A 17,167-nucleotide genomic window follows, 5' to 3' on the forward strand; every position below is an offset into this window, starting at 1 on the left:
ACACAAGGCTCCTATAAATCCTAATTATTGTAATATAACCTTATTAAATCTAATACTGCCCCCACATGAGGAGAGGCATTAAAACTATAGATGTGCCCTGCTATTTGAACAGTGAATGGTGCTAAAATGAAACACAAATGGTTAGCAGTCGAACACAAATGGTGTGTTGATATCGTTTTTTTCCCCTCAGATACAGTCCTTAAGTGTTATAAATCAATTCTACTCTTAATGAATTAAAAAATAAACAAGATAAACTTTTATTGTCTTGGACTGAAGTGTTGCAGCTGCATATAGAAAAATACAAAGTACACACAATATAGGTACATAATCTCTATATGTATGTATAGAAATACTGTCATGTCCCACCAGGAACCCACCACCACCCTCAGGTAATTTTTCAAAAGTATTTTTCTATTTCTGTCATTTCTTGCCTTTATTTTATAGCATATATACTGTATAATCAATATCAGTATATCAAAAGTAGAGAAGTGACATAAAATGAGGGGAGAGAGAGTATAAGCCCATCTTCTGACTTCAGCCCTGCATAAAAAACACTGCAGCCCCACTTACTCATTTGAATGAATATTGCATCTAAGGCCACTCCATAGATTCAGTGGGAATGCCAATGCAGAGAGTTTTGGCAAAAATTGCAGATTTGCAACTACATGTTCCTGATCTAGATTACTTTTTAAAGTGAACACTTTATTTTTACAGTTTACCTCTTCATTTCAATCGCCATGCTGAAGATACAATAATTGCCGCAGTGACATCTTTTCAGTGCCATAAAATTATGTTTCAGAGTATCCCAATCTGCTCTGCAGTGTTTTGGGATCTGAAACTCTTCAAACTCATGGGTCTGTTACTCAAACTGGACTTCCAGGACCATCTTTCATTGTCTCACCCCTACCTTTAGATAATTTTGACCAGACAACCCCCCAAAATGTCTCTCTCAATTATACTTTCAGTAAATTTTGTTTACCAACATGTATGTTTAAATGGTGTTTCAAGACTTTCTGCAAATTGCGAGGAATGGAGAAATGCTGAAACATATTTATATTTTTGTGGCCCTGAGAGATTTTAATTGTATATTGTAAACTCTTCATGCTAAACTCCAAATTCACAAAAAATGAAATAAAAATAAAGAGGACATGATTTGAGTGTCCTCAATGGTTGTCATGGTGCAACATAACAATCCCCCACGTTCACACTTTGTGGCAGCATACAACCACCCTGCTGAAGTTGCTTTGAGCGTGGTACTGCTCTTACAATCATCAGGGGTAACTGAAATTGCAGTCTAACCTATATATCGACATGTGGGTGAAAAAACAGCATCCTCTAATGATGAAAAGGATCAATGGAGCTTTACATTTGTCCATGCTTGAGCAGACCTTTGTACCATTGAGGTCACGTCCCGAGCACAGAGAGGTCAATGACTGCAAAGTTTGTGGTCCAAACCTTTACAACAGGTCGGAAAATATGAACAAAAAGTGAATAGGATCACTAATTTTCTAATTATCCTATGTGATTTAAATTTGACTACGTTATCCTTAAAAATACTTAAAGATGTCGGAATATATGATTCTATTTCAGTGAAAGGGTGAATTTCGCAGGGAGAATGTTGTGAAACCACCCACTTCAGGCCACTACTTGTTTGCCTGTTGCATCAGTGTGTTTGATCATCTTAAGCAGAACAAATTTGAACGTTAGACCTGCCATCACAACAGTTAGGTGTGTGTTTATGTGTGTGTGTGCGGGAGTAAGGGAGGGATTTCCTCATGTATTTGTATATAATGAATACGTATATAATTGTATCTCTCAATATCCTTAAAAGCAGGAGAAATGCAGAGTATATGCAAACAATAGAGTTAACTCCCCCTTAGTTACATTAGTTCATAGCATGAATGATTGATTGATAAGTGATTGATTCTCCATTTCCATTTCTACCATTCAACAATTATTTTAATGTTCAAACCTGAAGACTTTCAATCTATTAAGTGAATTAAAATGTCCAAACAAAATTACATTAAAGTTAATAAAGTTCTTTAAAAACATTTCATAATGAATTTTAAATTATAATACAGTACTGACAGTCTCACAATATTCAAAAAACCCACTGAACATTGAAGCCCAACAGCCCCGAGCACTGGGGTGTTACTAACTCTCTGTGTTGGACAAGGAAGAGCAGACAGGGGCTCGGGACATTAAATACATCTCATATGCCATGTGACATTTAGTTAGTCGGCTCTACTGTTTCACCAGAGAAAGTCAAAGGGCAAATAATGGCTTGAGAGCTATAAATAGGAGGTCAAGACTGTTCTCAGCTGGAAAGGCCAAGGGCAAATAAAGTTTAGACCTGAGCGCAATGCTGAGGAATGCATTTCATTGCCAACTGAATATCCCCATATCCAAAGGCAACCGCACACTGCATTATTAGTATGGAGTGTGGTGACCAATAGCGATAGAGTAACACCGATTTCATGCAGGCTGAAACAGGCTCAAAGTACAAGAACTAAGGCACAATCCTTGATCTTAATGTAAAAAGGTATACCCATGTCGCATTGTCAGTATGTCTACATTACATCTTACAAAGCCTTTAAACTGCAAAATGTTAACATAAAGGAGGTCCTGACTACATGTTACAGTACACTCTATTTTGGGTCCTTCCTTCCTCACATATCCAGCAGGACAGTGCTGTCATACTGACAAATAACTGTTACTCATAACCTAGATAACTAAAACACTTTCACTGCAATGCACTATTGTTTCTGTTCATCAAAACCATCTTCTGTGTTTTGAGGAGAGCTAAAAGAAATCCAGGATCCCCATGATCTTTGTAACCATCAAACTTGTGTAATTCAAACACTGTGACCCTTGCTGATCACTGAAGTCACAGTGAAATGGCATTTGAAGAGTCTATGTATTTCCTGTAGAAACAAGACGTTAATGTCAAACGTAATGAAGGGATGGATTCAAAAGTGAAAACAACAGATATCAGTTAATGAAGATGTGATAGAAATATTGGTTGGACATTTTTATTTACATGTGCTGTTACATGATGTGAGTATTAAAAATAGCATTCACACTGATAAATCTGAAGCAAAATACTGTATATAAAAAGTCAAAAAATAAAAAATTCAGTTTGTTTATGATTACATGACTGTATATTGTGACATTAAAAAAGTAGCTAACAAAGTAAAATAGGTTTTCTTTTAACTGTGATTTTAAGATGTTGGAAAACTGTGTTATGTATCAACTAATATGAAACTGCTAGTAAAATCTATGATAAAGCCTATTTACATTGAAAATATACAATTGGTTAATGATCATTAATATGGTAAATTACATTCTATTTTAAACTCGTTTAAATTAGTACAACAAAATTCACATTTAGATTTCTTCAGATAACAGAGACAACAGCAGGAAATAAATTGCACAACAGCAGCATATAAGCAGTAACAACTATCATCATTATCAACTGTACCTTGTGTGATCACCTCTTGCTGCCACTAATGCATGGGACTTCTGATACAGCAGCTGGGTGATGTTGTCTGATTTGTGCAAGTAGGGCTGAGGAATCTGCTGGCTGTAAGTAGGCAGAGTGTCTCAACTCCTGATGTTGTGATCGACGATATTCCAAATTTGAGTCTTTACAGAACACACAGCTAAGCTTTAAGTTAAAATAATAAGGCATCGTACTGGTTGGACTTTCATATAACTGGACTGTGGTTGCACTTAGTACACACAAAATGTAACTATAATTTTCATATAGATATACAACACTCTCTATTCTTTGTGTACCACATATGAAACCATTGGTTAATGAATGAACTCGGCCCATCACTATCACTAGTAGCTATTCTGTATCACTAGAAGACCAGTGAATCCTTTATGGGAGTACAGCTTTACGTGCAGGGCAGTATAGTCTCCACACAGTTGTAGGTCCAATCCTGTTTCTCACTGATGGGCAGGACGTGTTGGCACACCTGGTGGACAGCACATATTTTTGTATTAGCATCCAAAATACCACATAATTATTCCATTAAATCATCCCATGAGTACTTATTTAAATCTAAAAGTAATAATTTACTTGTGAATTTGAATGTAGTAGAATGGAAACTATTACAATATCAAGATGATTATGATTTGTTGATTATAATAATAACAACGGAGACCACTTTCACAAGAAGACTTCATACCATCTTAGTCCTGGCTGGCACCTCTACAGCAAACACACTCATGCCTCTACTGCTGCAGCAGTTCCTGCTCTGCTCATTGTTCACATGAACCGTCACTTTCTGGTTGGACTGTAACACAAAAGGTATTGGTCACTGCACTGGTCAGCTTTCTTCACTGAAATCAGGGAATATGTAGTATATGTACAGTACACATGTAGAAATTGGCTGCAACAGCTAAACAATCTGACAATTTAATTCATTAATAGGACTCTATAATCTAAAAAAATAGCATCCTCTTCTTATTACATGTAAAACAATGTAATCTACCTTGTTTATATCTCAGGAAAAGTGCATCTCTATGTGACTACTGCCATTTGAACACAACTGTAGCTACTGTGGATACGTGTGGTTTGCAAGACTGCTACATTTAAGACATTTAGTCTCCAGTGCTACTAGTGTCATTGAAGTTTAAATGTAAGACTACACATAGATATAACACAAAATAACTGACAAATCAACATAAACACTTTCATGATTACTGGATAAACTGGTAATAATCTAAACCATTTCCCCTGTTCAGTAGTTCCTTTCAGTCATCAGGCCATTCTTTCACAGTAGCTCCTGTTGCTGTGAGAATGGATACAACCACTGCATATCAATTACAAGAGAGGGTGAATGGTCTCTGGCAACCATCGACTGTAGGAGTTGTCAATACTGAGACAGAGTGTTTAACATAAGTCTAGTAAAAGATGCAGAAATATTCTCTAGACAATAATCAAACACTCTGATGGTCTATGATTAGTACCACTTATCATTCAGTAATTTATGCTAAGAATAATAATTTGTCATTCTGTCCATTTGTTTACTGGTTTGCTGCAAAATAACTTACAAACAGTATTCACTCATTCTGAGTTGGACTATCATCCCCCCTAGTGGTGATTAGGATACATGACTATTTAAGGATCACACAGGAATGTTCACATGCCTCTTCTTTGCAATGCTGCTAAACTGTGTAGGTAACTTCACTATACTATATAACTTCATGATCTATGACACTGTATGTCCCCAAGTCAGATTTTGGATGTCTCAGTTTCAGAATGAAAATCACTCAGAGACAAAGTTTGTTGTGTACCTTGTTGGCTATGACAGAGGAGATCCTGTGTTCTCCTCGGTAGGTGTAGATGAAGACGTTGTCGTGTCCTCTCAGTGATTTGGCTCCTGTCCTGGCTGTGATGGACTTCTGGAGGGCCTGGTTCAGAAGCTTGGGCCCCGAGTCCATACTGAGTGGCTGGATAGATGGCTGAGTGCCTTCGCAGTGTGCATCTATCTGGAATGGACAAGCCTGATGGAGGGGGACGTTAGTTATTACAGTGGAAGTGTGTAATGAAAGTCTGGATGTGTTTTTCTTGATGTGTGTGTTAAAGTGCATTTATATTTCAAGTGTAAGCTTTTAATTGTGGCATATTTGGACTATATGATGCCATGTCATACCAAAACTGAAATCTATGCCTATATTTGATTGTTTTGAGTGAAATCAGATGTGTGAACCCACCTCCACAAGCTCCAGCATCCGGTTGTAACCCATTGATTCCAGGGTGACCCACAGGTCAGCAGGATCTCCGTCTTTCTCTGTGGCCTCCATCAGGTTCAGCTCCATAAAGCCCTGTCGTGTCAGCTGGTTCTTCCTCATGTCAAAGTTCTCTGTAGCCAAAAAAAACAGCAAGCAGAACTGTAATGGGCCCCTCAATCCAATTCATTTTACATCAATTTTGTGAAAACAAATTTTATGTGATGTACCTTTGCAGACAGCCCAGGAATCCTTGTCACACTTCTCTCCACTTGTCCTCAGCTCAAAGAAGTTGTACTCCTCCAGACTGAGCAAACCATTCCCATCCAGGTCTATCACCTCAAAGATGTCAGACAGCACCTCCCTGTGGCAAACAGGGAGCAACACACAAAAATGTCACACAGGTGCAGTGTGTAGGATTTAGCGGCATCTAGTGGTGAGTTTGCAGATTGCAACAAACTGAATCACACAAAAAAGCTTCAAATCTTCACATTTGAGAAGATGTAACCAGCAAATTTTTAACATTTTTGCTTGAAAAAATGACTGAAACGATTATTCAAATATCAAAATAGTTGCCAATTAATTTTCTGTTGATCGACTAAATTGATTCACTGATTAATCGTTGCAGCTCTACTATCAATCCATCTATGCAAATCAGCCCAGACTTTTGTCCAGGCTAAGCAGGGATCCAGATGTGCTTCAAAGCACAGATTATGTTACAGTATGTCTTTTCCCAGGCTAAAACCCTGATGTTATTTTCAGATGACATATATGTTGAAAGACAGTTGTAAGTACAAATTTTATCTATAAAAGTAGTCTAAAGTTTTTGGTCAGTAATCAAAGCTGGTGAAAATAGGTGAAGATAAAACTAACATCCAGCAGATAAAGTCATGAGCTTTGCTTTGGACACAGACTAACACAGACACATAAACACACATATACAGTATATACAAGCACACAAGCAAACACACAGACACACACACCTGAGCTCCCTGGTGAGGTCTAGTTCTCCAGTGTCAGTCTTGTAGACGAGCTCTACAGGTTTATTAGAAAGGCTCTTTCTGCTCTTTTTCTTTAGTTTGCAGCCACTGGAGAAGGGAAGCAGGTAGTAAGTCCCAGCATTCAGTTCTCCTTTCCAAACATACTTCTGTGGAAATAAAAGGGCAAAATAATTTAAAAACAATACTTTTTTTTTTTGATCACATGTTTTTCCTAAAACAGCAAAACAACAAAATGTCTATAAAAATATAATAATCCAAACTTCATGTATCCAGTCATATGTTCAGTTTGTGTGTCCATGTATTTTCACTAAAATGCTGCTGAGTAAGTCAACTGAACTAAATCCACTCATACCTATATTTGCATTTGACTCATTACTTAAGGGTGCTTTGCAAAGTTTTTACAGATATTTTTTACAATGTTTTGCTGTTGTTAAAACAAGTGTCATATCAACTTCATTATCTCAGGAAAAGTTTCTACTTTTGGAATCTCCGTGCCTGGCAGGAAGTCAGTGGACCCACAATAACTTTCATGTGGCATTCAAGGATACAAGGGGTAAATAATTAATGGAAAAATGAAATGAATGATTTAGAATTTAACAAAAAATGTACATCTCTCAACACACACCCACACAAACATACTTCTTTGTCTTTTGACTCTGTGAAACACACAAACATCGAGTCCTCTTTGGTTTCCCCAGCTGACATGACAAAAATGGATGTGTCCACTGTCATCCAGGAGGAAGGCTTGTCTGAAAAAATAACACATGATTCAGCTTTTAAACCTCAGAATTGCATTTGTTTGTATGTATAGATTATTGTATGACATGTCCACTTTGATTGTAAATATTAGAAAATTAGAAAATATTAGAACAGAACAGAAAAAAAACAAGATTACTTAAAGGAATATATGTTTTTGTGCATGTTGTGTTACATGATTGTGGCCATTATGTAATTTCATACATATTTACAACATTATACCCTTAATATATGTTCATATGGTTGTTAAGTACCATAGACTTTACTATACTATACTGTATATTATTTTATGTGACAAATACAGAACAGCCATATACAAAAAATAGAATATAATGTATAAAATAATGTACAGCACTTTTAGACACAATAAAAAGTAATACATGCAGGTTTGTGTAATCATTTTGGCTGAAATCAGAAAATGTTATATTTCTGAAGTCACTTTACAGGCTAATATGAAATGAAGTCCAGCTTAACTAACAAGCTTAACTTTGATGCCTGGACTTTGATGGAATCGTTTTCTCTTTAGTTTTTACTAAAGCATATGACCTAAATCAGTCCATTCAATGTTACTACAGGTTTATGAAATGAACAGGACACTCTTCTGATTGTTTCTCATAAATATGCTTCCACTGTGATGGAAAACAATCTACTTAATATCCTACAAAATCATTATTTATAATGTCAAAATTACTGGAGCAAAACTTTACTTGACAATTATACAAAACAATATATGCAACAATACTGTATGACACTAGAAACAACCCTAACCCATGTTCAACAAGGAGAGGAGAAACTTGCAAGCAAAAAGACACCCTGCCTAGAGTAAACAATACTTACTACGTTTTTGACTATTATTATGAATTGTTGATTTCATGTGTAATATAAAACAGTGAGAGTACCAGCTCTGTGACTGAGGCTGAGGGGTTGGATGGTTAGATAGACGCTGGTTGTCTGGGGCAGGTGGAGCTGGTACTGCAGTGAACTGATACTCCCATCATCCTCCAGAAAGAAACATCCCTTCATGTAGCTGTGATGCCACTCCTGGAAGCATAGAGTTTAAAATCTGTTTAACTGACAGGCCTAGGGCATTTATAAAAACTAACATAGTGTGGCTAATCGATTCCTAATCTATATCACAGCTTATTTGCTTTCATAAGCCCTTTGAAATATTCTATATACAAAATATCTTTTTATGTGTATCCTGGTATGTTTTGTGATCTGTGGTCTCAGTTTAGATCCTGAAAAAAATCCCAACAAACTGTTTTGCTGCTTGACAACAAAATGCATTTATTCATTCAACAGAAACCAAAACTAATTTGCAGTTCTTATTAAAAGGAGGATTGATCTTGTGACAGGGGAAGTATATTTTGGCATAAAAAAAAAGTAAATTAAGCGGTCAATCACAGCAGTGAGGTTGCTCACTTGATTAACAGAAACTGCCGTTGTGATAATTACCACTGCAACCTTCAGGGGGCATAATCATTATTACAGTGTTTATGTGAGCTCAGCAGCACATAAATACTTGTTATACTCACACTGATCCAGAGGAGGGCAGAAGTGTTACACTACATTTCTGCTGAAGGCTGAAGCAAATCTCCCTCTTGGAACTGATATGGCAAATTGGAGTCCATTTAACTTTGATAAATACAGCCTTTTCAATCTTGGGCCACCGGTCATTCAAAACTATCAAGAGGCTACTTTGGCAATATTTATGAATCCTAATATTTCTCTCATTTTGTTGTTCCTTTGTCTGGCAGCACAACTGAAATTAGGTAATAATTTGAAATTGAACAGGAACAGCAAAACAAGAAAGTTTTCATTACACTCATTGGAGACACATTAAATGAAAACACAGTTGATGTGGACATGCAGTAAGAGGACACCGAGGGCCAAGCGAGTCTGGAATAGGCTATATATCCTTTTAGTGGACAAATAAATCAGCAAGTTAAACAAAGAAAGTACCATAAAGACGGAGCATGTCACTCCTTTAGAGAAAAGCCATTTTCTCAGAGTATTTATCTTGGGCTGTGAGAAGCATAAAAGATCAAACCATAACACTTCAGTGGTTTGTCCAGACAATATTAAATGAGGGAAATTGCCATGGGCACCTGTCCACTGCTTAAAGACATCAGAATCAATGCCCCCATAGAGAGAGGGTCAGCCTGCAGACTAATACAGGCACTGTCACCTGCTCCGGCCACGGGTCTGATTTACTGCTACGCAGAGTGTTGCAGGACAGCAAACCAACCCCAAACACATACACACACATTAAATTACAACCTTTACTTTATCTTGTAATTCTTATAATCCTCCCAAATACTATAATACAAAATAATCCTTACTGGTCAGGTTTTTATGCATAAAGACACTTCTGCATCCCACAAGACACACAAACACATTCACACTGCTACAAAAACACAGTCAACCCTCCACCCACCACCTCCCAATTATTAGCCTGTGGCAATATAGAAGCCAATATAGCGAGCAGAACTTCCCCCAGAGGTAATCTCTAGACACACATTCTTTCACCTCGATGATGTCTGGCCCTTTCCAATCTCAACACGGCGCTTGGACCTGAGAGTTAGAGCAAGGGGCTGTTATTTTTATTTATTTATTTACTTTTTTTTCTCCCCCTTGCTGTAAAGCAAACCAGCCGAGGTTAAGCCAAAAAGAGTAAAAACAAAGAGCGTGGAATCAATACGGTGTATATCTATCCACTCAGGGCTAAATTCGCCCATCAAAAGCACTGGGTGACAGTGACACTGGGGGAGCAGTAGGGCTGCGAGGTCCTTGTTATCATGGAGTCTCACACAATACGATTTACAGGTTTTGTCAGTGATGGTATTAAAAATACATCTTTCAGATTCATAATATAGTATATTGCCTATAGAAGATAATAAGCATATACTGTAAATCATGTAACGGATGAGTTCTTACTATAAATTGCTGTATTAAATTAAGTTTTCTGCTGACAAATGCCATTTATAAACATTAGTAGACAGGAACCGACTGGTTGCTAAAAAGTGATATATGATTTTACAAATGAACTTATATTATTACTTTGTTAAATATTAGAAAGTAGTTTTCAAACTGGTTCTTTCATGGATGACAGAAAAAATAAATAAAAAAATCTCTAAAAGTCTTTCTTAAATAATTTAGAGCTGAAACAATTAGTCGATTATTTGATTAGTTGTTTGACAGAAATCAATCTGTAACTATTTTGATGATTGATTCATTAGCATGGATATTTAATCAAACAAAAATACAGAATGTTTTCTTGTTACAACTTTTCAAATATGAGGATTTGCTGTTTTTATGTGTTTCATATCACTGTAAATTCAATATCTTTGGGTTTTGGACTTCAGGTCAAACAAAACAAGCCATTTATATGATGTCATCTTGGGCTCTCTGAACATATAATGGCCGTTCTTCACTACTACTAGATTAAACGATTAATCACTTTTTATGGAAAAAATAACAGATTACAGATGAATCATTATGACTATAGAGAGGGTTACCTGTAAACCAGAGGGCTCTGGTATCTTGTTGGTCTTAGTGCTGCTGGATGTCATAGTGATGGAGTTTGACAGGGACGACCGTCTGCTGCGAGCGGAAGAGGGACGAGAGGATGATCGGCTATCTGAAACGTACACACACACACACACACACACACACACACACACACACACACACACACACACACACACACACACACACACACACACACACACATCAGACACAAATATAAAACTCTCATAGACAGATGCTAGCCCATAAAAACTAATGCTTAAAGTACATGTTATAAAATTGTTATAAACAAATTAATAAATTGTAACATTGCAACAGCAAAACAGAAAGCTAGATTGACTGTCTGAAATATTAAGTACTACCCTCCCCTGTGAAAACAGTAGACACACTTTTAAAAGAGAGATGAGCTGCACAACATTATTGACACTGTAATCTGTCTTCTCAGAAGTCCGTTCCCCCGGTTTAAGTGAGAACGGCTACTTTGCATTTGGGTTCTGAGAAAGTGCGATCTCAAGTTCAACCACCTTTTAATTAATTATAGAGGCATTTTAAATTACAAATGGCATAACAGCATGCTTTCTGTGAACACTAATTGAAGACAGAAAATATCAATTCACTAATGAGGGGTCTGATTGTTTCCAAGCCTGGGAAATCACGATGTGAAGTAATGTGATAGGCTTACAAGCAAATTACTGAAGCAGAGAAACAAATAGACCCACTGTCATGGTATTTGTCATAGATCTATTTTGTATTGATGACAGTATTTTAATCTAGAGGATCAAATTGTAGCTGTTTTGTGTGAATGTGGACAAAGACGCGCTGAAACGTGGCCTAACAAAAGCTCCGATGTGGATTTATATTGAATGTCGATATTTTTCCAACACTGGTGGTTCAAACTCAATCGACCAATTATCACAGAAACACAATGACAGTTCATCTGCTGGTCTAACAAATAAATATTAGATTCAAAGCACCTAATACATTATTAATACGCATCTCATCAATTATTTTGAACCATATGGAAAACACACCAAAGTGACCCATGCTGCATACAGTTACAATGTATTTCTCAGGGTCCAAATCAGCAGTCAAAACTGTTTTTGAGCTCTTAGAATAACCCATTCAACACGTGCGATCGTGTAGCATCTCATGTCATCGCCTTGTTAAAATGTAACAGGTATAAATCAATACGTGGGTGAGGCACAATAATGTGATAATCCCGACTACTATCTGGGAGCTCATTTGTTTTTGCAGCGGTGGTCGACTGGGCCCTCCTCTCGACCACCGTCTAATCCCTCATCATCTCCCCAGTGAGAAGTGGTGGAATCCCCCGGAATCAATAACATGAACATGGACTGACCACTTAAATCAACCCCATCTATCTTCCCACAGCGGGCCTGTCCCCGGCTCCCTCATCCAGGATCTCTGTTCTTCTCTTCCTTCCCTCAACATGCTGGTTCTAACAAGTTAAAGGTGAGGTATTTTACATAAAAAAAAACTCTCTGTTGGCTCATTATCTGACGTTGCAGAAGGCTGAAGATGCACTCGATGCCAGCCGGGCCTTGCTTGCTTGTTCAAGTTATGAAAACACATCTTTTTGGCAAGAGCTCTCTCTCCAAATCCAGAGTTGAAAGGCAGCATTTTTCATCCGTGCAGATAGAGCTTCTGTCAATCTCTAAATGGCAAAAATGATTACCCAAACCACAGCACTTTACAGTCTCCTCCCTCCAAACAAGCTGCTCTAATTGTGTGGCTATTATGATGTATGGACTGTCTTAATGAGGTGATTTGTCACAGGGGAGTGAAAAATCGATCAATAACAGAGCTATTATTTATTCATCAAAACTAATCGGTGAGGCGTATTGGGGCAATCGGTGCGTACGTGTATGCATCTAAAAATGGGAATCTGAAGTATAGCCGCTGAACAGCCACCATAGGCTGCAACTTTGGAGCCTTTGTTAGTGCCACGCAAACAGATTCTTGTTCGAAACATTACAAAACATACACTCTGGGGGTAGGGTGCTTTATGTTACAAAGTTCTGGGAAGCCACATGTTGTACCTTTCTTGAGTGAAGTGTCTGATTCTGCCCGGGCTGTTTCTGGAGGCTGAGGGTGAGTTGCTGCTTGGGCTGCTGATGATACCGATGACATGGAGGGTTTTGGAGGGCTGTATGACTGGCTGCCAAAGTTCTGTCTCTTCAGCTTGGCATCAGCCTCGAGCCTCTCCAAAGCAGCTATCTGACACTGCTCTACTGTAGACACAAATAATCTGCAGAACTGACAGCAAAAGGAAACCAGTAGTAAGAGGGTGATACATGAGCATTGTTTTGAGGCAATTTAGAGAGGCAGAATTGTTTATGAAGGAAGAAGACAGTTTAAGCAAATCACAGGAGAGCTAAGATGTTTACCTTCAGTTGTGTTTTCTCTGACACGTCTACTCTATGTTTTATCATAAATATTATATTTCTTAAAAAGTGAAACGTAGAGATAAATGACTCAAAAAGAGAGACATTTTTATAATGTACCTTCACTGGTTCATAAAAATAATAATTTGTTGTAGCAAGTAGTATAATTTGGTCGTAGCTTAAAGTTTTTTCTACACACATCTTGGGATAAAAACCATTGTTCTTAGGCTGATATTTTTAAAGTTACTCTACAGCATTAATTATCTGTAATTGCACAATGAAATGAAAATATATATACACTTTTCATAGCCTTGAACACACAAGGACCTGACCGATGTGTCATGGACACGGAGAGCAAAGTGGTGATAGAAGCAGTATGAAAAGAAGACACCACATGCTTGTCCAAACTTACTTTTGAATAGTCCAATTTTCTATCCTTGTTGATGTCAGCTAATGTGAAAATAGCATTCACTTCTTCAGTGGTCATTTTCTCTCCTCTCTGTAAGATTTAAAATGTTTTTTCAGTAGTGGAAACACCAGAAAAAAACAGCTCCTCAGCTCCTTCAACATGAACAATTATAACCAAAACTCCTTCTCACAGAGTACATATATGAAAAATAAAAGTTAAATCAAATTATAGCCTACTGGTTGCAAATGTGTCTGATGCAAAATGCTTTAAGCTACTCACAGTGGTAAGAGCCTTCTCCAGCTCACTATGTGTGATGTAGCCGTCACTGTTCACATCCATCTTTTTGAAAGCTCTCATCAGCTCATTTTCCTCAGTTTTCTTCTCACACTTGAGAATATCACAAAAGTCATCAAAGTTCAGTTTAGAAGTTCTCGGCGTCCAGTATTTATTGAGAGTGGCGTGGGATGGATTTCTACCAGCCTGCTGGAGAACTAAATAAGACAAATGGGAAATGGATTGAATCTATAAGTAAAGAAGACAGGTGGCTGTGTGTTCTTCTTTTCTGGTAAGTTAGCTTCTCTGACAGACTTTTTAAATCTCATGCACATTATTCAAAAATTAAAAATCCGCCACAATGAGCCCCTTTTTTGCACATTGTAACATCTGTACCACTGATTACCACAAACAACGTGCACCTTTCTCCCCTTTTATTTCCCCTTAAGGAGCTTTGAGGTTAAATCAACTTATTATACAATCTTACATTCTGTATCAGCTTGTTCCAGCTCTTCATCAAAGTAATATATTTACAGTGACACACCGAATTAGTGGCCAGCAAAATTGATTTTTTGAGATATCATATCCAGTTGAATTTTACATAACTGCATGTTATATAATTATATGAAAAAGAAATATATCTAAGCCTGATAATTCCTTCACATTGGCAAACGTAGCACACGCTAACAGTTGTCTAAACAAGCTGCAGACAGCACTAATCATCATAAGTTAGCTTACCACGACATAACTGCTGTCTCGAAGCGATATTTGTCAAACTAGATCTGAACACAGCAAGGTATGCGGCTCTACACTGCATGTAGAAAGCCTCTTCCTCATCAGCAGACCGAGGTGACTCTTGAAAAGACATCTTTGGAAGAAGATAGCTGTCAGATATCAGTCTGGCTAACGTTAGCTTAGTCCTATCTAGCGTAGAAACCAGACGACAGCCAGATATGTCAACTAAGCTAGGCTAAATTAAAATATTTCGGCGCTTCATCACACCGTAATAATAGTCTGAACGCACGCAGAATACATTTTATTGAAACCAAATTCGCTCCCGCGGTGACACGGTGATTTGTCAAACACCGTTGCTATCTGCTGCCTGTTGCTAGGTAAACAAAAACGCACCAGTGTTCCACCGAAAACGACACGGCAGAAACAAACGTTGCTGTTAAAAACTTCAGCGCAATGTATTTAAGCCATATAAGAAAAGTAATTCACTGATAAAAGCGAGCCCAATTTTATAAACTTGAATAATGATTTGCTCTTTGGATTCAAAATGTCTGTTACGTATTTCGAGTCATTTTTGCAAAAAGGCGCCACTAGGAACTATATAAGCAACAGGTCATGTTGTACACGAACTTTTTGAGTGTAGCAAAGGCGCCAGTTTCATAAATTATTTTATGGCAAACAAACTTCTGTTGGCTGAAACAGCTCTTCACTAACTCGAAAATGCCGTGAGTATTATTAACAGTGTCTTATTTTACTTCATATTTGTCGTAATGATGACGTTACTCCAAGGATGCTTCTGTTATATAAAACTAGTTTCTTTCAAACGTTGTGAATGCAATGAGCAGTAGTGGAAGAGGTATTCAGATCCTTTACTTAAATAAAAGATAACAATACAGCAATGTGGATATAACTTGCTCCATTACACGTAAAAAGTCCTGCATGAAAAATCCTCCTGAAGTAAAAGTATATAAGTATTAGCAGCAAAATGTACTTGAGTACTAGTATACAGTCACTTTCCACCACTGGCAATGACTGTAAACAAACAGTACAGTATAACGTTATATGGACTAATGCTATATAGTCTGTGTCTACACATCAATAATGTTGTTTTACTGTCATAGGAACTGAATGGTGTGGTTTGCTCCTTAGACAGTTTTTTGTACCCTTATCAATGTGTTTTAATTTGTCGCGGTGTTACTGTAATATTCCCAGATATTTTACTTACCAAAAACTTAAGTAGCAATTGTGGTCAAGTTTGTGCCTCTCATGCACTGTCGTTAAAGCAAATGTAATGAGGCCGTGGGGCGAGTAAGAGTGGCTACTGCTGCAGACTCATATATGACCTTTCTCTACATAAATATTGTAATTCTTGTTTCGGGTTTGTTTGCTGTTATATAAAATGAGGTTTCAAATAACCAGGAATTGCTTAGGTATATATATAATTTCGTACTAAATAAGGCGGTGCATTAATACTGGATATTGTTGTTTTTTTTAAAGGGCCAAAAGACCTCTGGACATGGACAATGCCACTAATGTAAGTAAATACATTGTCCTTTAACAAGGGTTACTGGCATTTTTTGAGATTTGATTTGATATATATATGGATTAACAAATACTCCAATTCAAGTGATAACATGTTAAAGTGAGAGCACCTATATCCAACATGGTGTCCCAAGGTGTTAAAAGACAGACACAAAACATGTAACATGAAATTAATTAACTGATCATAGCTAACATACTGCTTTCACATTTGTTTATCACATGGTTTAAAAGTTTAAAGTGTAGGCCTTTGGCTGTCTATGGTTTCTATTAATCTTTCTCTGGATTCTCAAATGGTTGAATGATTTTTCATATTATCACAGAGCCTATTTCAATCTTATGTTGTCTTCTCTCTTTCCTGAATAGCATCCAGCTTCCAAAATACCAGTACCATCAAGAACTCACCCACCTTCGACTGGAACTGGAAGTTCTCAAGCAGGTGTGTTGACATTGATCATTACACATTTGTGAAGACATGTCAGTGTCCAAATACCTCTTAAGCATTAGCTACACATAGAAGCAGGACAAATGTTTCTTTATTCACATATTACGACATCTTATTTTCTGTCCAGACTTGTGCAAAATTGTCAATTTGCTAAGAATTGCAGAGAGATGTCTGTCATTGTGTCTCACACCCAAACAGATTATGGCCCCAAATAACTTCAAACAGGTGTGTCTTAACTAATTGCACACTCAACCTCAAACAGACTACACCTCTCAATTTTAAATCCTGATTTTTATGAGCTCACTGTTGTGATTGTTTTTTCTCCAAGACAACTTGA

General features: G+C 37.3%; 1 protein-coding gene across 2 annotated transcripts; it reads right to left on the reverse strand.

Moving 5' to 3' along the window:
* Nucleotides 1-3,031: 3,031 nt before the first annotated feature.
* On the reverse strand, nucleotides 3,032-15,270 carry efcab7 (EF-hand calcium binding domain 7). Of its 2 annotated transcripts, none has more exons than XM_042416987.1 (13): nucleotides 14,853-15,270; nucleotides 14,121-14,332; nucleotides 13,845-13,931; nucleotides 13,088-13,304; nucleotides 11,018-11,139; nucleotides 8,399-8,540; nucleotides 7,383-7,492; nucleotides 6,726-6,889; nucleotides 5,973-6,106; nucleotides 5,728-5,876; nucleotides 5,308-5,517; nucleotides 4,197-4,304; nucleotides 3,032-3,983 (listed from the first exon to the last, which is right to left on the reverse strand). In XM_042416987.1, the coding sequence occupies exons 1-13, from the start codon at nucleotides 14,980-14,982 to the stop codon at nucleotides 3,903-3,905; spliced, it is 1,866 nt and encodes a 621-aa protein (XP_042272921.1). In that variant the 5' UTR covers nucleotides 14,983-15,270; the 3' UTR covers nucleotides 3,032-3,902. The 2 variants fall into 2 exon arrangements, with proteins under 2 accessions (XP_042272921.1, XP_042272923.1); XM_042416989.1 differs by having other exon boundaries at nucleotides 14,121-14,228; nucleotides 14,853-14,934.
* Between the last annotated feature and the right edge of the window lie 1,897 nt (nucleotides 15,271-17,167).

The sequence above is a fragment of the Thunnus maccoyii genome, chromosome 7 (assembly GCF_910596095.1).
Source record: "Thunnus maccoyii chromosome 7, fThuMac1.1, whole genome shotgun sequence".
Lineage (NCBI taxonomy): Eukaryota > Metazoa > Chordata > Actinopteri > Scombriformes > Scombridae > Thunnus > Thunnus maccoyii.